At 40.5% G+C, this 21,770-nt stretch overlaps 2 protein-coding genes across 14 annotated transcripts in view; one reads left to right on the top strand and one right to left on the bottom strand.

The window, feature by feature from the left end:
- Nucleotides 1-6,686, bottom strand: part of MBTD1 (mbt domain containing 1) — a 70,200-nt gene extending 63,514 nt beyond the window's left edge. For 7 of the 12 annotated variants that reach the window (XM_032615659.1, XM_032615669.1, XM_032615668.1 and 4 more), the window contains exon 1: nucleotides 6,158-6,378. In XM_032615659.1, the coding sequence (XP_032471550.1) occupies nucleotides 6,158-6,178 (21 nt within the window). In that variant the 5' untranslated portion in view covers nucleotides 6,179-6,378. Of the gene's footprint in view, nucleotides 1-1,640; nucleotides 1,739-5,483; nucleotides 5,548-6,157; nucleotides 6,379-6,441 lie in introns of those variants that run through there. The other 5 variants (XM_032615666.1, XM_032615664.1, XM_032615665.1 and 2 more) reach the window with 5 other exon arrangements.
- Nucleotides 6,687-6,777: 91 nt separating this feature from the next.
- The window catches only part of UTP18 (UTP18 small subunit processome component), a 40,097-nt gene continuing 25,104 nt past the window's right edge, over nucleotides 6,778-21,770 (top strand). For both annotated transcript variants that reach the window (XM_032615673.1, XM_032615672.1), the window contains exons 1-7: nucleotides 6,778-7,237; nucleotides 9,074-9,186; nucleotides 11,365-11,463; nucleotides 13,488-13,555; nucleotides 18,015-18,103; nucleotides 19,708-19,833; nucleotides 20,647-20,821. In XM_032615673.1, the coding sequence (XP_032471564.1) occupies nucleotides 6,908-7,237; nucleotides 9,074-9,186; nucleotides 11,365-11,463; nucleotides 13,488-13,555; nucleotides 18,015-18,103; nucleotides 19,708-19,833; nucleotides 20,647-20,821 (1,000 nt within the window). In that variant the 5' untranslated portion in view covers nucleotides 6,778-6,907. The remainder of the gene's footprint in view (nucleotides 7,238-9,073; nucleotides 9,187-11,364; nucleotides 11,464-13,487; nucleotides 13,556-18,014; nucleotides 18,104-19,707; nucleotides 19,834-20,646; nucleotides 20,822-21,770) is intronic.

The following is a 21,770-nucleotide window of genomic DNA, read 5'->3' as shown; positions in this document are numbered from 1 at the left end:
GGGTACACTTCTATTATTGTTTACATGGTACTATCAAGTGCATGCATTAGTTTTATAAAAATAAAAGTTAATTTTTATAAAGTATCAACTACCTCTAAAAAATTCAATAATTGGTAAAAAATTGAGAGACTGATGATATCTGGCATTGGCAAATTTATGTATGGGAGAAAAAGCACTCATATACACTTGGTAGGAAGGCAAATATATGCCATCTTTTTGGAAGGCAATTTGCATTACTTATGAAAACTTAAAAAAAAAATGAGCATGCCTTTGACCAGGGAATTCCACTTTCAGGAATCTGTCCTTCAGAAATACTCACAGGACACAAGGATCCATGTGGAAGGATATTTCTTGCAGCAATAATGTAATAGTGAAAAACTGAAGGCAATCTAACCATCAGTAGGGGGGTGATTTACTACGGGTAAAATACTGAGTAAAAAGTATTTGAAATACTGAAAAAAAGTAAATTGCCAAATATGAATAATATGACTCATTTTTTATTAAAAGAAACAATATATGCTGCTATATGCACAGATTGATATATCTGTGTTTGTTTATGTATGCATTTAGAAAGGAACAGCTAGACTGTTAACAGTGTGAGAATGGGATGGGAGGATAATTTTAACTTTTCCATATTTTTCATTTTCTTTTTTTTAAAACAGTAAATATGTAACACTTCTATAATGAAAAATAAAACAAATAAAACAAAAAAGAGGTTTTTAGAGTGACAAAATGTAGGAAGTCATAAATTGCAGTAGAATTTCATTTTCCTACCGTGACTGTAACCCTGATGAACCTTCCTCCTTATAAAATCTACAAAGGAATTAAAAAGTATAACCATTAACTTATTTGTATAATCACCCCACAGGTTGCAGTAAAAGTGTAAACCTCTCCAGGAGAAATTTTACAGAAAATATTTGAGATTCTAAATGCAAGCACATATAAATATGCAACCAAGTACTAATAGCATAATTTCAACATGAATAAACTAATCAAAAGTTAACCAATTCTCCATTATCCACACTAACAGGGTACAGTGACCCATATAATTATCACAGTTTTATATTTAGTCATGGAATATAAGTTTCCTAGAAACTTAAGTCTGAAAGTTGTATGTGTGAACTGACAAAGTTCAAAATAAGAATTAACAGATACTCTATGATGACTGGACTCAGCAAGAGCTACTTAGCTCTTGCTGGTTTCTTCCTCATACCACTGTCAAGATACAATTCACTGGGCTAAACAGAAGGGCCTTCTGGCTTTCTAAGCTTACTATTAGGAGAAAAATAAATGGTAAGGATTTGGGATTGTTGGGTTTTTGTTTCCCACAAGTTCAATGTGAAAGAGTAAGTCCATGTCAATAATACAGTCATCGAAACTGAAAGCAATAATATCCTGAATATCCCACCTAGAGAAAGTGAAAAGTACCCAGAGAAAGACAGGAGAGGACAATGTTCTACATAACAATACTCTAAGATTTAAAGCAACAGTGAGCAAAGGGAAGCTATCTTTGATATATAAAAAATACAAATTTCTATCTCTTTGGGTTCAAGTCCTGGTTCTATTACTCAGGACTTTGGATGTAACAATTATTTGGGTCTCAGTTTCCCTTTCTTCTAAATAAGGAAAACACCACTTACCACACAGGAAGGATGTTTGAAAAATAAAATAATTCACATGAATGTGCTTTCAGTTCTTCAGAAGAAAGTTATGAATCCTTAAGTAGGAACCTGAAAAGCTAATTAAAAATAAGATGACCTCATCAAAATTAAGTCTGAAATACAGTAACCGAGAGGGTCTTTGAGATCATTCATTATCAGCTATCAATTCTACTCCAAATAACTGAATTCATATTAAGGCTGGGCTGAAGTGTAAATGTAATTTGAGTAATCAAACAAGAGCATTTATAACGTTAATGTAGCAAAAATAAGTTAAATAGGTTATTCAGCATCATCTTGATTTGATATACCTAAAAATACTGATGCAAAATGATGACAGTCTCTTGGTGTTTATCTTTTAAAAATATATTTGGAGCTGGTTGCTCAAAATATACACAATCACTAACAATAAACACTATAGGGTATTAATAATGGAACAATTGAAATAGAGTTAAACACACATGTGCACACAAGGGGGTTATTTCTCTGGTGTATAAAATAATCTGAAACTAGCTAATTAAAATTTTGAAGTCTAATAGTAAAGTAATAGATGGTATTATCCAACATTTACTGAGCAATATATACAAATAATTATGCTAAGCACCAGAAATACAAAAAAGTGTTAAACTTAATATGCACATCCTAAAACTAGACTATAAACTACGGCCAAATAGTTGAGACAACAAGAAATTACTAAATTAATTAATGCATATTGTATACAACTAGTTCTACAATATAAGTAGGAATTAGATAATAACAGTGAAAAGGGAAATCAGAAAAGGGGATTCTGGATAGATATCTTAACATTTTATCATTTATAGCAGCTCCCATTTTCTTATACAGTGGTCATCACATCTGACTGGAGGTTTACGGAAACCTTGGGAGGAAGGCACAGCTGATCCCTGGCTGGCCCTTATTTTAGATGAGGAAAATGAAGCCTGAAGAGATTAGGCAACCTGCGTTAAGATCACAGGTCAGGAGGTGGCACAGGCAGAGCCTGGCCAGTTTGCCAACTTTGTCCATAACTCATTTCTACTACATTACATTTTAAGTTATCAATACTAAAGTGAGAACTAGAAGGGAGCTCAGAAATCTTCTCATGCAGTATTGCTCTAACCAATCTGATAAACCTTTCTGAAGAAGGCTCCACTGCAGACCTACTGATTGATAATCCATAAGAGGGAGGTTTTGTAATTTTATAAGATCCCCCAGAGGTGATTGTGGTGATGAGCTAAGCTTGGAAAACACTGTTCTATTATCTGTCCAGTGTGGCAGACATGTGGCTATTTAAATTTACACCTGATTAAATCAGATCGAAAATTGGGTTCCTCAGCCACACTAGTTACCCTTTAAGTGCTCAACAGCCACATGTGGCTAGTGGCCACCATACAGATGGCACAGATATAGGACAGTTCCATCATTGCAGAAAGTTCTATTGGATAATGTTAATTCTAGACCAACCTTTCCACTCTAAGGATGAGAAAACTGAGGCACAGAATCTTGTCCAACAAGGCATATGAAGTTATTTAGTGGCAGAACTGAAATGCTAACCTAATCTGCCAGTGTCCCTCATACTGCACCACTTCATCCCCATAAATTTAGGGTTTATTCAAATGGGAATTGTTTTCTTTCCACCCTTCCTTGTGGGTTACAATAAGAAATTTTAAATTTGTGGGAAAAAAATCCTAAAAAAACAAAGGTTTATTTAAAATTCATGACTAAAATCAAACAATCTGCAATTTTTGTATAAAATTAAAAGTAGCCTTGGACAGTTAAGAATACCCTAGTGTTAGGAGGCATATCTTAGTTTAACTATTAACTCCTTCCTCTTTTACCATCCTGATGTTTTTATCTTTCTTTTGGATCTGAAACTCTGAAACTAATGATAATTGGCTTACCTTAACATTATAAATATGAAAAAGTTAAATCTTACTTAGCAAACATTTTAAAGATGAAAAATTAAGAAACAAAGAGCAACCAAAAGAATAGTGACTTGTCTAATTTTAGGATGTGGTCACTCAAATCACTGAGAACTCATGGCTTTCAGTAATCTAGTGGTTTTGTATTTATAACATTAATAGGTTGTTTTCACTTCTAAGCTATAGTTTAACCTTCCTTTGACAACTATGTTACATTTAAAACAATTTAAATAGTTTTAATTTCTGATGAAACTGAGGGTTTGAAGCCTCTGAACATCTAAGAAAAGGTTTAGACACTAATTAAATCAACATATAACCAGCCATAAAAATATACAGTAGTGTCTTCTTTAAAATTAAACCAGTCATTCCTGTCTAGTATGTTTAGAATGCAAACGTCTCCAAAGTCAGTCAGCTTAAGTCATGACAGTTCATGTTTAAAGTGAACAGGAACTTGGGAATTTCACGTTAATGAAAACTTTCAAGACAGAATTATGCAGCTCCATTAACTTTTATCAGTATCTAGTATTCATTCCCATGTTAACTTTCAGTGACTAGATTTAGAGAAAATATCACATGTCAAAGTGTGTACAAAATTAAAAACTGGACAGTTAAAAAACATGGTTCAACATAAGATACTTATGAACAGATACTTATTCAGACAGTTTTTGCCATAATATGCAAGGCACCCAGAAGCGTGGAGTATGGTGTTCTACATAATTAGAAGCTACTTGTTATTCAGGGAAGGAGGTGGTGCAAAAAAAGACAGCTATTTTCTTTCTAAACACTCATCGGTGTAGAGGTAAACAAATGGAAAAAAATACAGTGTAAGCACATTAGAGCAAACCAACAGTCTCCAAGTCATAAAAGGGGGAGAGAAAACAATTTCTGTGCTCTGACATTTTAACCGGGGGACTGGGAGTTTAAAGTAAAATTTACTCTCTGGCTTTTATACTAGATTCATTACCTCTACATTTTATCTGTTACATCTTGACTCCCACTTCACCATATTAGGAAGAGGAAAACATGTGCCCCCAAGATTCCTATGCCAGTAAAACTTCTCTTGGAAGCAGCATAGCTCACCAAATGAAGGAGAATATTAGGAAAATGCTAAGTGACAATAGTAGAACTGAACTATCTAAACCACCGAGTGATAACTACTGATGTATACTAATACAAGAAACATGAAAAATACTGCAAACTCTAGGCAAATATTAAAGTGTTGCAAAAATTTCATATCTCATTAAAAATTGGAAACAAAAAAGAGAATGTATTGTGAAGGAGGGGCCCCAAGCAGGAAGCCCAGCTTGAAAGGAAAACACAGGTCAAAAGGAGGTGGTGGTGGGGAGTGCAGTTCTTCTGATCATCCCTCTACCAGGAGATGCTTCTAACAGCTTCGGTACTATCTCCAAGAGGCAATTTAGCATCCCTTAGGGAAAGTGATTTAGGCAACGAGAAATGTGCTTTGAGATAGAATGCTGAAATTTCTAACTTTAAAAAGATGCACTAGTGAGAGAAAACAGTCATGAAATTCCCAGATCCTATTTCCCAAACTTCCTGTAGAAAAATATCAACCATTCTCAGACATAGAAGCCAGCACATTTGAACTGACGAATGTAACAAAACAAAGTTTTCAGACGGCCCTCACTATCTCTCAAGCCCTCCTTCCCCCACTTCCCTGCTGTTCTTTCCTGGCACACAAAATATAGGCCAATGAGCAGTGGGTGAGGAGAATGTGAGAGAAAATTTGAGAAGTAAAAAGGGAATCCACTTAATAAGGACATGAATGAGTCTAAAGAGTCTAATAAGGGTAGGCAAACAACAATCAGAACTGAACGGCAAGGGCTTTCCATGGCAGCAGCGAGCGCTCAGTGTTTGCAGGGGTTTAGGCAGAGGCCAGGCTACCTACCACTTGTCAGAGAGGCTGCACAGGGGACGGCTGCTTTGGGTGACCTCTAATGTCTCTTCGGACTCTGAAATGTTAGGATTCTTATTTCACAAAAGAGAACGCAACGGTCGTAAAAGCCCACCGACTTAGAACCCTTTTAAATAGGCGGCGGCTTCCCAATCACCACTCCCACCTCTCCCATCCCACACGTGCCCACCCCGCCCCCTTTCAATTTTTCCACCTCCACGTGCGAAACGCCTCGTGGCACCTGCCCCACAGCGGAGAGGCGCCTTCCCCTGCAAAGCACCAAAACTCTGTCCCCTTGGGAGAAGTGAAGACTCCACTCCCCGATTCTTGGGCGGCCAAAAAAGGAAGTCTCAAATCCAGCCTTTCTCCCCAAGCCAGAGCTGAAGGGGGACGGGGGACCGGAACGAAGAGAACTTTCTTCTAAAATTTTTCTTCCAAAAAGTAAAGAGGATAGAAAGAACCCTGATGAGTCCGGGGGTGGGGGGAGGGGAACCCCCGAATCGTTTAACGGCCGGTAGGGGGAGGGGGGCTCCGGAGGTGGAGGGGGCGTGGGATGGAGAAGCAGGCCTGGGAGCGGGGTCAGGGGGCTGCAGGGGTTCCTGGGGTCGGGGGCCTGCCGGCGTCCCCCCAACCTGGCACACAAAGCAGATGCCGCGCTCGGCTCTCACCAGATCCTTTGTGTTTTCCATCAGGGCCTCATGGGTAGGGGCTGTCCGTGCTCCCCGGGCCCGCGGCGCCCCCTCCCGAGCTGGGGGCAGGCGCCTCTCCCCGGGACTACGGCGACTACAGGGGGGCCCCGACTGGGCCCAGACCGGTGGCGGCGGCGGCAGCCCCCGGATTTCCCCCCTTTAACTCGGGTGGCCCCAGGATATCAACAACATTAGCATAGCCCTCCCTCCCCAACGCGCCTGCGCCGTGACCCGCGCCCCGATTGGCCCACTTCCCTACATACCCTCCGTCTGTCTTCCAGCGTGGGACCCTCTGCAGGCTCCGTACTCCAAGGGCCGTACCAAGACGAAGGGGTGGAAAAGGCGATTGGGCTCGTGTAAGTCGAGTGGTTAAAAAGTTAGGAAGAAGAGCAGCAGTATTAGCCTGTCATCTCAGTTTATACCCTGGCTTTCTTGCGCTCCTTTCAATCAATTGCAGCTGCGAAGTTGTGTTGGAAAAAAATTTCCACTCCAGTCACGCCGCTTCCCCCTCCACCCGGAAGATTGGTTCTCTCGGAGGAACTCCCACACGGGGAGGGGCTCGTGAGGGGATGGGCGTTACACAAGGGGGACAGTGCTGGTCACGTGCTCACAGGGCTGTGCAGCCTCTTTCCGGCCCCCCGTGGCCTCAGCCGCTACGGAAAGCGAGGGCCTCGGCGCACGCGCTGTGAGGATCCACGTGAGCACCTGCGTTCCTTCTCAAACCGAACCATGCCGCCGGAACGGAGGAACCGAACGAGACCGGACCGGAGAGCCGGAGCGAGACCAGACCGGAAGACCCGAATGAGGCCGGACGATAGAGCTGCGGGGCCGGGCGGGCCGCTCCAAAAGGCTGCTCCTTCATTTCAGCGGAAATCGCCGGCCCGGCCGCGCGCGGCGGCCGCCGTAGTCGCGGCCGAGGAGGAGAGACGGCTCCGGCAGCGGAACCGCCAGACGCTGGAGGAGGACAAGCCGGCCGTGGAGCGGTGCTTGGAGGAGCTGGTCTTCGGCGACGTCGAGGACGACGAGGACGCGCTGCTGCGGCGTCTGCGGGGCCCACGGGTGAGGGAGGCCGCGACTTGCGGGCTGGGCTCTCGGTGGGCGGTGTGCCTCCGAGGGCGGAGCCTGGGCGACCTGTGGCGCAGGGGAGCGTTCAGGTGGGAGGGAACCGGGAATGCGGACGCCGCGGGGTGCCAGACTGAAAGTTCCGGGAGGGCGGAGACCGCGCCTTTCTCCGCCCCGGAGGGAGCCGCTGAGCCTGGTATGCAGCAGGCGCTCAACACATATTCGTTTAGCCAACTAATCGTGAGCATCTTTCGATTAGTGGCAGTGGCTCAGTTCCACTGTTTTCTCCCCAGACTCAGTGTTTCTTCTCTCTTGGTCATTCAATCGCCTGCCTCAATACTTGCTATGATTCAGGGGTTCCACTTCGTTTGTGAAATCAGAATTCGTGGGCACAGGCCTGGGAGTCTGTTTTAACAACCACATCGAGTGGTTGATAAGCCAGCTTTTGAGAGTGGCCGTGTATTCGTCTATTAAAGTAATATTTGTGAGCCAGTTTGGCGCCAGATACTTCTGGCAGTGCAAACCCTGCATGATTAATTGATTATAATTTTTTGCATGCTTTTTGCCTTTTTTTTTTTTTTAATCCTATACCTGTCTTTTCTTCCAATATAGGGAGTCCCAGGCAGTTTCTAGGCACTGGAGGAGAAACAGCAGTGGGCGAAAACTAACAAAAACCCCTGCCTTTTTGGAGCTTGGATACTTAGTGGCAGAGGCAGAAGATAAAATTCAAGTTATGTCAGTGAAGTGCTGAAGGAAAAAAAAAATAAAGGCGTTCAAGAAAGGGAGATAAGCGTGTGTCGAGGGGGCCTGTGAAATTTTACATAGGGTAGTCAAGCAAAGCCTTACTGAGAATTACTCAGTTTGATAAACGAATGCAGATCTAGCAAGTATCAGTTGATTGCCAGAACCTCATTTGGGTGCTTATGGGAGAGGTTGCAGAATCTAGTTGGGAGATAGAGAAATACTACTGGAAAAATGCTGAACTGTGTGACAGTTTCCCATTCGGGAAAAGAAACAGTTTAAGTGAGGTGGGGTTTGTTGGGCTTTGAAGGATCATAGGCCAATAATAGAGCAAGTAGAAATCATTTGGACATTTCTATCATGTGGTTTTGGGAAAGCTCTCAAGCTCACTTCAGGTGAAATTCTGTGGTCTAGATTTAGATTTGTTTGGGTAGTATAAAGTTTCTTGAGGAGGTAAGGGGTCAAGAACAGTTAAGAAAAGTGGAGAAGTATGTTTATGAATATGAAATATGACTTAATTATGACATTCAGTCATGTTTATTTTATCTAGGTGTCTGCCTTTGGTCCTGTGATTTCTGTAGTTCTGTGATTTTCCCTGCTCCTTTATTCATCTGTCAACTTACCTTTTTTTTTTTTTTTTTTTGCGGTACGCGGGCCTCTCACTGTTGTGGCCTCTCCCACTGCGGAGCGCAGGCTCAGCGGCCATGGCTCACAGGCCCAGCCACTCTGCGGCATGTGGGATCTTCCCGGACCGAGGCGCGAACCCGTGTCCCCTGTATCGGCAGGCAGACTCTCAACCACTGCGCCACCGGGGAAGCCCAACTTACCTTTTTTACTTGTCTTACTTGGTTTTTTCCTTTCAGCAAGTTGACTCTGACTATTCCAATCTTACCTCATGTGTCCAACGGCTGGTGCCATTCTCTAATCTCCTCATTTTCTGTTCGATCTCCAGCATTTGCTGTGGTAGCATTCTGTCCCATAATTTGATAAGAGGGCCATAAAAACAAAGCATTCTACAAGCCACCATTCTGCAAAGTCTGCCACCATGGGGTATGAAAGACTCAGTGCTTGTGGGTATTTTGTCTTTTCTAGGTTCAAGTACAGGAAGACTCAGGTGACTCTGAAGTGGAGAATGAAGCAAAAGATAATTTTCCACCTCAAAAGAAGCCAGTTTGGTTGGACGAAGAAGATGAAGATGAGGAGATGTAGGTTGCCTAATTTTTCTTCTGGAGTCCCTCCGGATTCTTCAAAAGTTACTTTGCAGGTTTTAAGAAAGTTCTCTTTCTGAATATGTGAGTACGTGAAGACTTGAAAAGTACTGGAAAGTATAGCAAAGATCATTCATAATCCCATCACCGAGGGAGAACCACTGTTAACATGTTGGCATACATCTCTCCCTCTTTTTTCTGTGCTGTATAGAAAAGCTAAAAGAGCACAGTGTTTGGGGTCAGACCTGAGTTTGCCTCCTAGTTTGGCCAGTCCTAACTGACCATTGGCAAGTTTGGAACCTACCTTTTCTCATGTGTAAAATGGAGATAATAGTAACTGTATCAGAAGGCTCTTGAGATTAAATAGTGTATGTAGAGCTCTTAACACAATGCCTGAAATTGAGAAAAGACCCAAAAAAGTTAGCCATAATGTACAATATGTACCTTAAGATGAGAATGTATTGTATTGCAAGTATTTTCCCCAATTAAAAAAAAAAAAACCTTTATAAACATTTTTAAATGGATGTATTATAGTCCATTATATGATTTAACCATAATTTACATAGCTATTGTTGGATAAATATTTTTCCTTTTAATAGATTGATGTTGAGATGAGCATCTTTACGCATAAATCTTTTTCTACTTAAAATTATTTAAGAAAGATTCTTTGAGGTAGATGAACTTAGTCAAAGAGCAGACATTTTTAAGGTTCTTGATAAATACTGCCAGGCTGACCCTGAGGTTCTGCTAATTTACCTTTCCATTGAAAAGTGTCCATTTCACTCCATTTTAAAAGCAATGATTTCTCTGGACTTCCCTGGCGGTCCAAGTGGTTAAGACTTTGCCTTCCAGTGCAGGGGGTGCGCGTTCGATCCCTGGTGGGGGAGCTAAGATCCCACATGCCTTGCGGCCAAAAACCCACAACATAAAACAGAAGCAATATTGTAACAAATTCAATAAAAACTTTGAAAATGGTCCACATCAAAAAAATCTTAAAGAAAAATAAAAGCAATTATTTCTCTTTTTTCAGACATTGTCAGTTTAGGGTGATAGTTTAGGGTAGGAAACATCTAACTTGTGTTGAGAAAACTATTAGTCGTTGGTTTTTCTTAAAAGTAGTCTCTATTATGTCTTTGCGTATTTGTCTACTGGAGACTTTCATTTTGTGTTTTTATTTTTAAAATAAAAATTGTACATAAGGTGTACAACATGATTATTTGCTATATATACATGGTGAAGTTATTACTATAGTCACGTGAGTTAATTAGCATTTCCATTTCTTCAGATGGTTGCCATTTTTATTTGTGGTGAAAGCCCCTGAAATCTACTCCCTTAGCTAATTTCCAGCCTACAATATTGTCATTAACTGCAGTCATGCTACGTAACTGCAGCTTTGAACCCTTTAACCAACATCTCCCTATTTCCTCTACCTTCTCACCCCTGGTAACCATCATTCTGCTCTTCGCTTCTACGTATTCTACTCTTTTCAGATTCCACATATAAGTGAGATTATGCAGTACTTCTCTTTGATGTCTGTTTTATTTCACTTAGCTTGACGTCCTCCAGGGTCATCCATGTTGTTGCAAATGGCAGATGAGACTGTTTATTAATGATTTTAGTATATCAGCTCCTTGCATATTGAGAATTTCGAACCTTTATATGTCAAAGTTATTGCACATTATCTAGCTTTTTGTTTGCCTTTAAGTTTGTTTTAATGTTGTCTAATGCACAGAATATTTTAATGTTGATGTAGTGAAGTCTATGACACTTTTCCTTTTTTTTTTTTTTTGCTGTTGTTTTTAGTAAAAGTTCTTCAGAGAGAGAGAAATATTTGCCTGTATTTTTCCTTCACAGTATTTTAAGGTTTTGGTTTTTCTTGTTTTTTGATTTTTTGTATTTAACTCTGATTTACCTGGAATTTATTTTGGTGAATGGCATAAGCTGTGTCTAGATAAGTAATTGTGAATTTGAAATAGCTCTTCAAAGGGTAAACTAGATGATCCAAAATATTGGAGATTCCTTTTTGTTTCGGGAAGAATGGAGAATGTGCATTGGAGATGTTCCACATCTTATAAATCTTGACCTATGTTGTTTGCTCAAAATACTAAAGGCAGCAACTATTTCTGTTGATTCTTTAAGTTATTGAAAGCATGCTGTTTTCTGTTTTTTTTATAGGGTTGACATGATGAACAATCGTTTTCGGAAAGATATGATGAAAAATGCCAGTGAAAATAAGCTTTCAAAAGATGAGCTTCAAAAGAGACTTAAGGAAGAGTAAGTGTCCTTTTTTATAGGTTTGCCAAGATGTATTTATAACCAGTATTTTATTTTGATTTGCTCAGTCTTTGGCTTCTTGGGTAGTCAGATTTCCATTTTGAATTGGAAGAGCATTGTTCTTGGAAGACATGATTAAGTTTTAGTATGGGGGTCTGAGAAGGAATCAAGTACAAAATCTTTGGAAAAAACCTGTAATCCTGCCATTTAAATATAATCAATGATGTTTTTTTTTAACATCTTTATTGCAGTATAAACGCTTTACAGTGGTGTGTTAGTTTCTGCTGTATAACAAATCAGCTATACATATATCCCCACATCTCCTCCCTCTGGCATCTCCTTCCCACCCTCCCTATCCCACCCCTCTAGGTGGACACAAAGCACCGAGCTGATCTCCCTGTGCTATATGGCTGCTTCCCACTAGCTATCTATTTTACATTTGGTAGTATTTATAAGTCCATGCCACTCTCTCACTTCGTCCCAGCTTACCCTTCCCCCTCCCCATGTCCTCAAGTCCATTCTCTACGTCTGAGTCTTTATTCGTGTCCTGACCCTAGGTTCATCAGAACCTTCTTTTTTTTTTTTAGGTTCCATATATATGTGTTAGCATAGGGTATTTGTTTTTCTCTTTCTGACTTACTTCACTCTGTATGACAGTCTCTAGGTCCATCTACATCTCTGCAAATGGCACAATTTTGTTCCTTTTTATGTGTATTAGCTATTTTAAAGTCCTTGTGTGCTAATTCTGTCAGGTCGGTCATTTCTGTTTCTGTTGACTGCTTTTTCTTCTGGTTATGGTTCATGTTTTTCTGCTTCTCTGTATATCTAGTAATTTTGATTGGATTCTGGGCAGTGTGAATGTTGTTCAGTGTCTGGATTTTGTTTTTTGCTTTTAATGTGTGTTGAACTTTGCCTTGGCAGGCAGTTAATTGACTTGGAAATCACTTTGATCCTTTCAGGATTTGTTTTTAGCTTTCTTCTACAGTAGCATTTATTCTAGGCTGGTTTAGCCCCATTATTAAGTTATGACCTTCCTGGGATCTCTCCTGAATGCCCTGAGTGTTCAGTAGGGACCCTTCCTCTGACTGGTTGAACTCAAATGTCTGAGTTTTGGTTCTGTGCAACTTACAGACCCCCAGTAGATCTTTGCTTGACCTCATGGAGTTTCATCCTATGAGTGTTCAGTTTAGTATTCAGAAGAAGTGTCTGTGGACCCCTGTGCAGATTTCTGGAGCTCTTTCTCTTTTTCTTCTACAGTTGACTGCCCCTCAAATTCGTGTTGTTTCAGCCTCTTTCAAGTCTGATCTTTGTCTCCTTGTTTCTGTGTCAGGGTCTTATAAAAATGCCTTGAGGGGAAAATCCCAGTAATGGCATTGCTCACCTTGTTATTTTTCTTCTCTTAGAGATCATAGTCCTATGTTGCCTGTTGTCCAATTTCTGAAAATAGTTTCACGTATTTTGTCCAGTTTTCTAGTTACTTATGGCCAGTGGGCTTAGTTTGGTGGACTTGTCTGTGATTCTGCATTAAACAGAAAGATTCTTTTCAGGCTTCCAAATACCAGCCCTTCAGAATATAACTGTCATGCTTCTCCTGAAGCTTACTTTTTCCAGGATGAAATGCTCCCATTTTATGCAAAGGATATATGATGAAGTTTTGTTTATTTTACCAATCTGGTGGTTTTCTTTCAGACATGTTCTAGCATTCTTTTGTGTACTCTGTGTACTATAGCATTGATTTATAACCACAAAGAGATTTCTATTTCTTTACTTAGTCACCAGATCTGGTGTGTTGATATGTGCAAATAAGACAACTATGTAACTAGATGTAAATAAATAACAACAAATATGTATCCAGGTGGTTATTACCAATTTAGGACTATCCTGTGTGAGTAGCCCTTCTGTTCTGAAAGATAACTTCTTTGGAAGAGATTCTATTCATGCTCTGACCTATATTCTTGAAATGTATTAAACTCTATATAAATACAGTGGTCACTACAAAATTTTATTTTTACATTTTTGCTTAGATTCCAGCATGCCATGGGGGGAGTACCTGCCTGGGCAGAAACCAATAAGCGGAAAACATCTTCAGATGGTGAGTGTTGACACCTCTGTTTAAGTTGATAAATAGATTCCTATTCCTGTTCTGTTATTGTTTGAGGTTTCTCACGAGGCTTGTTAAAACCTGGTGTGTTTTTTTTTTGTGTTTTTTTTTATGTCTTTTTTTTTTTTTATGTCTGGTTTTGAAGTCTATCATTTCTCTGAAGGAAGCTCTTCTACAATAGTGTAAGAGGTACTTAGTAGCATATTCTTTACTTGTAGAGACAATAATGGATGGATTTTATGATGTTTTTCCTCAACAGAACTGTTACATTATGGCATAGATTAAGTAAAAAATAAGTAGTAGTGTTATTTCTTGATTCAGAGCCCCTTCCAAAGACATGAGCAGCTGATCTAGCTATCCACTAGGAAATGGAATGTCTTTCTAAGGAGCACATGTCAGGTTAGGCCCAGATGATTATTCACTTTCTAAAAACCTATTTTTCAACTGCAGATTTTAAGTTTGACTTGTACCAAAACTGTTTTCTGCTGTTTAGGTCTTTGAGTTTAGATATTATTTATATGGATGGTTTGGCCAAGATCTGATTTGAGTTCTTGGAGTTATAAATTTTAGCCTTGGAATTGACTTCTGAAATCCTTGAGGAACTCCAGAGTATATCCTCCCATTGTAATACAGGAGCTCCTTTCTTAGCATCTTTGGTATCTGATGAACCTCTGTTGGATTATCATCATCACCTCTCCCTCCCATCTCCCCACCCATGTCAGTCTTCATGGTATTCACATATAGGGAGCCCTTACAAGGAGCCAGTTTTATATAACTCTGTTAGAAAACTCAATCTGTTATTAAGTAGAAACTTACCTTCTGGTTTCCAACCAGATACTTTTAGAGGTTGAAGGACTCTTAGTGATGTAGCCCGACTTTATCTGCTGCAAGAAAATTCTCTATAACATCTGTTAGATGATAATTTAGCCTCTGCTTAAATATTTCAAATAATGTTGTGCCCTTTATTAGACTATTTCTTCCTCTTTTCTTCTTCTCTTTAAAAACTAATTGTAATTTTTTTACTATTGAAATTTAGCCTCCCTACACTGTAGTCCTACCTTTTGAAGAGATATAATCTTATCTCTCTTTCATATAAGAGTCTTCTGTTATTTGAGAAATGTCTTTCCAGGTTTTTAAAAATATGTTAATCATCTTGTCCTGTCACTTTTTTTTTTTTTTTTGGCTGCCCCACGCAGCATGTGGGATCCTAGTTCCCAGGCCAGGGATCGAACCCATGCCCACTGCATTGGGAACGTGGAGTCTTAACCACTGGACCACCAGGGAAGTCCCATCCTGTCACTTTTTTTTACATGGCATAATTATAAACCTCGGTCATCAGTTTACCTTCCTGGATGAAATATAATTTTATTATCCATTTTAGAATATTGGATTCATAGAACTACAGCAGTTTAGATATAGATTAGGTTTATGCTGACATTGAAGCAGGAAATCTCCCAGATCCCAGTGGCTTAATCCAGTAGAATTGTTTTTTTTCCTATGAGTACAATTGAGGTGGTGAGAAGGTGATGCTCTACTTAAGGGGCCCAAGTTTATAGACGTTCTGCCATCTTCAGGCTGGCTCTTCCAATGTTGCCTAGGATATTGACCACCAGTTGACTTATAGGAGAAGAGAGAGAACTCACCAAGGGAAGTTTTTATTGTCCTGTCCTGGAAGTGCTACGTGATACTTTCACCTACATTTTATTGGCCAGAACTCAGTCACGAGGCCACACTAACTGCATGCAATACGAGGAAATATAGTTTGTCTTTGTGCCCAGGAGAAAAAGGAAATGAATTAGGTCAACAGTTAGCCAGTCTGTTACTATCTGGGATATACAAGTCTAATACCTTAATTGTACATATGACAGTAGTAAAGTTCAAAAAGATAGAAGTGACTTGTCCAAGGTATACTTATTGGCGGAGTGGTGACTACAACCCAGCTTCACAGTTATCTCCAACATATTATTTGTTTTTATCTGTAAATACTAGATTATCTTTTTTTTTTTCCTGAATTACCTTTTTTTTTTTTCCCCCCACTGGCCCACTGGCATGCAGGTTCCCTGACCAGGGATTGAACCTGTGCCCCCTACAGTGGAAGCACGGGGTCTTAACCACTGGACCACCAGGGAAGTCCCTAGATTGAGCATCTTTGAAAGAGAAGTACTCCCCCCTTTAAACACAGCTATAATGCTATTAGCATACACCTTCAGAAATCAGTAGTAATTCCTTAATATTATGGAGTTTTATTGTTGCTGTTTTGTCAATTTATTCACCCCCACCCCCCACCCCCCAGCCCCCTGCCGCAGTATTCCAGTGTTTTTAGCTTGCTTTGTATTCTGCTTGGTCTTCATAGGTGCTGTTGAATCTGGCTACATGTCTTTTCTAAGTTTTGGAAATTCTTGCCTGTTATCTCTTCACACATTGTTTTTGTTCCATTCTTTCTTTCCTTCTGGGATACCAATTACATGTATGTTAAAAAATTTTTTTTAAACATTCTTTGTTCTTTTCTGATGAGATTAGGTGCATTCAGGGTGGTATGGCTGTAGACTGTGTTCTTTTCTGTATCTTCTGTCTTTCTGCTTTCTGTATCTTCTGTCTTTCTGCTTTCTGTACTTTAGTCTGGATATTTTTTTCTGATCCTTTTTCCAGACCACTAATTCTCTCTTCAGGTAATTTTGATATCCTGTTAACACCATCCACTGGGGTGTTAGTTTTAATTACTGTTTTTCAGTTCTAGAATTTCCATTTGGTTCTTTTTTTTTAATAGTCTAGTTCTCTGGCTTAATTCTGAGTCTTGCCTTTCATTATCTCTAATATGTTAAACATAAATTTTTTATTTTATTTATTTTTTATTATTATTTTTCCTTCCAGTTTTTTTTTTTTTTTTTGCGGTACGCGGGCCTCTCACTGTTGTGGCCTCTCCCGTTGCGGAGCACAGGCTTCGAATGCACAGGCTCAGCGGCCATGGCTCACGGGCCCAGCCACTCCACGGCATGTGGGATCCTCCCAGACCGGGGCACGAACCCGTGACCCCTGCATCGGCAGGTGGACTCTCAACCACTGTGCCACCAGGGAAGCCCTCCTTCCAGTTTTACTGAGATATAATTGACATAGAGCACTGTATAAGTTTAAGGTGCATAGTATAATGATTTGACTTACATGCATCATGAAATGATTACCTCAGTAAGTTCAGTGAACATCCATCATCTCATGATAAAAATAGATAAAAATTAAAGAAGTAGAAAAGAAGTATTTTTTCTTGTGGTGAGAAGTTTTAGGATTTACTGTCAACACCTTTCATATATAACATACAGCAGAGTTGTATTTATCACGTTGTACATTATATCCCTAGTACTTATTTCTTATAACTGGAAGTTGGTACCTTTTGACTGTCTTCATCCAATTCCCCTCACGTTACCCTCCATCTCTGGTAACCACAGACCTGATCTCTTTTTCTATGAGTTTTAAATGTAATATTTAAAAGTTTTATGTCTGATAACTTCATTCTAGATCTCCTGTGAGGATTGTTTGTTTTTCTTTAGGTTTTCAGTTAAGTTATCTTACCTTGTCAATATTTACCTGGTTATATGTCATTGAATGGTGGGCATTGTATATGAGAAATAGTATTGATTAACTAGAGGTCTAGGACAATGGTATCTTTCTCCAGAGAATTTGTATGTTTGTTTTTGGGTAGGTGGTTGGGCAGTGGGCACTAGCAATCCTAGAGCATCTTATTCTAGTGAGAGAGTGTGAGGATTCAATGCTGGGTTTCTGTTCTTGGGAGATTTTCTCGTAATTCTTTGATTTCACCTTTAATTTTATGTATAGCCTTTTGTGGCAACAATCCAGAGCCTGGTGGTTTACCAGACTCCTTAGGAACCTTAGAGGGCTTTTGGTACTAGTTTTTGCTCTCTTAACCCTACAAGTGTTTTAAACACTCTGTTTAGCTTCTCAGCTTTCTTTACTAGAATCGTCAGTCATCTCCAGGGGAAAAGCAGCCCTATTACCTCTCTTGGAAGTTTTGATACACAGTTTGCTGGCATTGTTCTTTCAGTCAGCTAAAAGTTCTAGTTCTTTTTCCTGTGAGTTGTTAAGCTAGATCTGCTGTTCATCCTGTTGCTCATCTTGCCACTGTTACGAGTTTCTCTTTTTAAATTAAATGCTGACTCCGTTTCATCTTCATTTCATGTTGTTTTAGTCACTGTAGTGAATGCGTGTCTTTTGTTCCAGAGTCAGGCGTTGATTTTAACCGTATACATGGAGGTCTTGTCATCGTTTTCCTCTCCTTCAAATTTGTTTGGCTGTTTTACTTTTACCAGTTGCAGCTTAAGTGAAACGATTAAGGTTGGGAGACTGGGAGGGGAGTTGAAGTTTGAAATATAGACGTTTGGGATAGGTAATGGCCATCTCATTGATTCTGAAGATCAGCCTATGGGTTTGTTTGACTTAGATGAAAGTGAAGAGGATGAAGATGATTTGTTGCAAAGGACTGGGAATTTCATCTCCACATCAACCTCTCTTCCTAAAGGAATCTTAAAGGTGAGAATCAGTAAAATTGGGTCAATCCAACTAATTACCTCTGAAATCCAGTATACTTCCCAGTTACAAATGTATGGATTCCTGTTATCTGTGGGATTAAATGTGCTTGCTGTCATTTTGCCTTGGTAAATATTTGTGTTAGGTTTTTTACCTTTTGCAAAAACAAGATTAAATTATGTTCCCAGGAATTTTTTAGGAATGTTATTTGATTCCTCCTTTTGCATTTCTTGTTCCTTCTGTTGGCACCAGCCTTGTTCATGCTGCTCTCATCTCTCGCCCAGCGCATAGCAACAGCTTTGTGGCTAGACTCTCCACTTCCACTTTCCTTCTTCCTAAACCATTCTTCCTATAGTAGCCTGAGGGCTCTCTTAAAAATAAAATATCATGTCCTGTCACTTTTCATTGCTCTTTGAAAACTTCTGAATTCCTTACCATAGTCTACACTGCCCTTCACAGGATCTGGCCTTTGCCGATGTCTTCAACTTCATCTGATGCCTTTTCCTCTTATTCCTTACTCATGCCACACAGGCCTTCTTTCTGTTTCTTGCACATGCCAAGTTCTTTCTTGCCCCTGAACCTTTGCTCTTGCTCATCCCTCCATGTGTTCTTTAAGCACTGCCAGTGACCAACTCATTCTTAACTTTTTTTTTTTTTTTTTTTTGCGGTACGCGGGCCTCTCACTGTTGTGGCCTCTCCCGTTGCGAAGCACAGGCTCCGGACGCGCAGGCTCAGCAGTCATGGCTCACGGGCCCAGCCGCTCCGCGGCATGTGGGATCTTCCCAGACCGGGGCACAAACCCGTGTCCCCTGCATCGGCAGGCGGACTCTCAACCACTGCGCCACCAGGGAAGCCCTCATTCTCACTTTTCTGCTCACATGACGCCCTAGAAATGTCTTTCCTTGCCATCTTACCTAAAGTGGCACCTTTCTGCTCACATGATGCCCTAGAAATGTCTTTCCTTGCCATCTTACCTAAAGTGGCACCTTTCTGCTCACATGATGCCCTAGAAATGTCTTTCCTTGCCATCCTATCTGAAGTGGCTTACTCTAGTTACTGTCTAACTCATCACTGTGTCTCACTTGTTCATTGTGGTAACCAAGTGCCTACCCAGCACTTGCTTCAGTTAAATATATGCCAAATGAACAGTTCTCTCTTTGACATAATTTTCCCCATTATAAAAGGGTAGCATGCGAATTTAGATGGTGAGAGGGGACCTTATTATGGTAAATTATTAGACAGAGTGATTCTGTCTCTCCCCACCCTGTGGAGATAATTCATTTAGCTCCTCATAGGGTGAATTCACCTCCATTGAAAATGTAGTCACCACAAAAATTTATCTTCAGGGGTTACAAAGAAAACATCATACGATACTGTGTTTTTTATGTAATTGCATTTTCAATATAGTGGAAGCCCCCGAAAAGTGGATTCTTGTATGGTAAAGCACTGTACTAGAATACTAGTTGGTAGCAGAGCTGTGGTCTTCTGGTTACTCTTCCAATGCACTTTCTTCTGCATTGTAAACTACTTTATAATGTCTTCATGCTTTAAAGAAAATAATGTTAACCCATTCGAACTGATAAAATTCCAGCTTTATTTTTCTGTAGATGAAGCACTGCAAGCATGCTAATGCTGAACGTCCTACTACTGCTCGGATCTCGTCTGTGCAGTTCCATCCTCGTGCACAGGTTGTGATGGTCGCTGGACTAGATAATGCTGTATCGCTATTTCAGGTATGCATTTTTTTTTTTTTTCTGCGGTACGCGGGCCTCTCACTGTTGTGGCCTCTCCCGTTGCGGAGCACAGGCTCCGGACGCGCAGGCTCAGCGGCCATGGCTCACGGGCCTAGCCGCTTCACGGCATGTGGGATCTTCCCGGACCGGGGCACGAACCCGTGTCCCCTGCATAGGCAGGCGGACTCTCAACCACTGCGCTACCAGGGAAACCCTCATTCTTACTTTTCTGCTCACATGAGGCCCTAGAAATGTCTTTCCTCGCCATCTTACCTAAAGTGGCACCTTTCTACTCGCTTGATGCCCTAGAAATGTCTTTCCAGGGAAAGACACTGTGCCACCAGGGAAGCCCCAGGTATGCATTTTTAAATGAAGACTTGTAGGGACTTCCCTGGTGGCACAGCGGTTAAGAATCCGCCTGCCAATGCAGGGGACACGGGTTTGATCCCTGGTGCCGGAAGATCCTACATGCCGCAGAGCAGCTAAGCCTGTGCACCACAGCTACTGAGCCTGTGCTCTAGTGCCCGTGAGCCACAACTACTGAGTCCACGTGCCACGACTACTGAAACCCATGTGCCTAGAGCCCTTGCTCCACAACAAGAGAAGCCACCGCAATGAGAAGCCCGTGCACTGCAATGAAGAGTAGCCCCCACTCACTGCAACTAGAGAAAGTCCGTGCACAGCAACGAAGACCCACCGCAGCCAAAAATAAATAAATAAATTTTAAAAAAAGACTTGTAGTGAAAAGTGTTTACAGTCAGCTTACATGGTCTGTGGAAATAATCAAAAGGAATATTTTGTACTTCCTTATAGGTTGATGGAAAAACAAATCCTAAAATTCAGAGCATCTATTTGGAAAAGTTTCCGATCTTTAAAGCTTGTTTCAGTGCTAATGGAGAAGAGGTTTTAGCCACGAGTACTCACAGCAAGGTTCTTTATGTCTATGATATGCTGGCTGGAAAGCTAATTCCTGTGCATCAAGTAAGAGGTAAGGTTTTTAACGAACATATAGCTGACACGCACCTCCCTCCCCCGCAGCCCATAGTTGAGTTTGTTTAACAGTATTTACAACCACTTTTTTTCCTCCCCATAGAGTTATTAAGAATAAGGATTTCTTTGGTTTTAGTATTTGGAAAATGTCATGTTGTTGAGATAACATGTTTGAATGAAAAAAGTGAACTGACTTTTTACTGAGTAGCTATGGGAAGAAAATCATAATTTGCAAATATATATTCCCCTAGACCAGAAAAGCAGTTGCAAACACTTGGCTGTAAAATTAGCAGTTGCTGCAGCAGAAAGAACATGAGCCTGGGAGCTAGAGGACCTGGGTTCTACTTCCTTGGACAAATTATTTCACTCCTCTGACCTGAAATTTGGGTGCCCTCCAGTTCTTCTGCTGTTTGTTATAATACAATTTTGGTTTATGTTTAAAGGAAGTAAAGCACTGCTTTTGGAATTTGTAATGTATTTTGAAGAATGAACTACTTAAATAATACATCTTTTTTTATCAGATGAAACTTTATCTTTCCTCTGCTTTATCTCTTCTTCTGCATTCTCCTACTCCCATTACCTCAAAAATATGATGACACCTTCATGAATCCTTTGGGAACCAAAGTCCTTGTAATGAAGTTGGTTGGGGTAACATTATAAATCTTGGGAGGTGTTGCTGTCATATGCTACAGCTTGCTGGCTGTCTCCCTGTTAAGTTGCACATATGTGGGGCTGTAAAGGTTACAGGTTGCTCTGTACAGCCTTTTTCCTGCTAGTGGTTAAAAGTGAGTAAGGCCAACTTTAGAAACATTTATGAAGTTTATTTTCAGTGTTTCCGGTCTGGTCTTTCCTGTGTTCCTGACACTTTCAGTGATCCTTTCCAAGGGGTTTTCTTCTTTTTTTTTTTTTTTCTTTTCTTTCTCTCCCGTTGCGGAGCACAGGCTCCG

This window comes from Phocoena sinus, chromosome 20, assembly GCF_008692025.1.
Source record: "Phocoena sinus isolate mPhoSin1 chromosome 20, mPhoSin1.pri, whole genome shotgun sequence".
Taxonomy (NCBI): domain Eukaryota; kingdom Metazoa; phylum Chordata; class Mammalia; order Artiodactyla; family Phocoenidae; genus Phocoena; species Phocoena sinus.
This window is presented reverse-complemented; position numbering and strand designations above follow the sequence as displayed.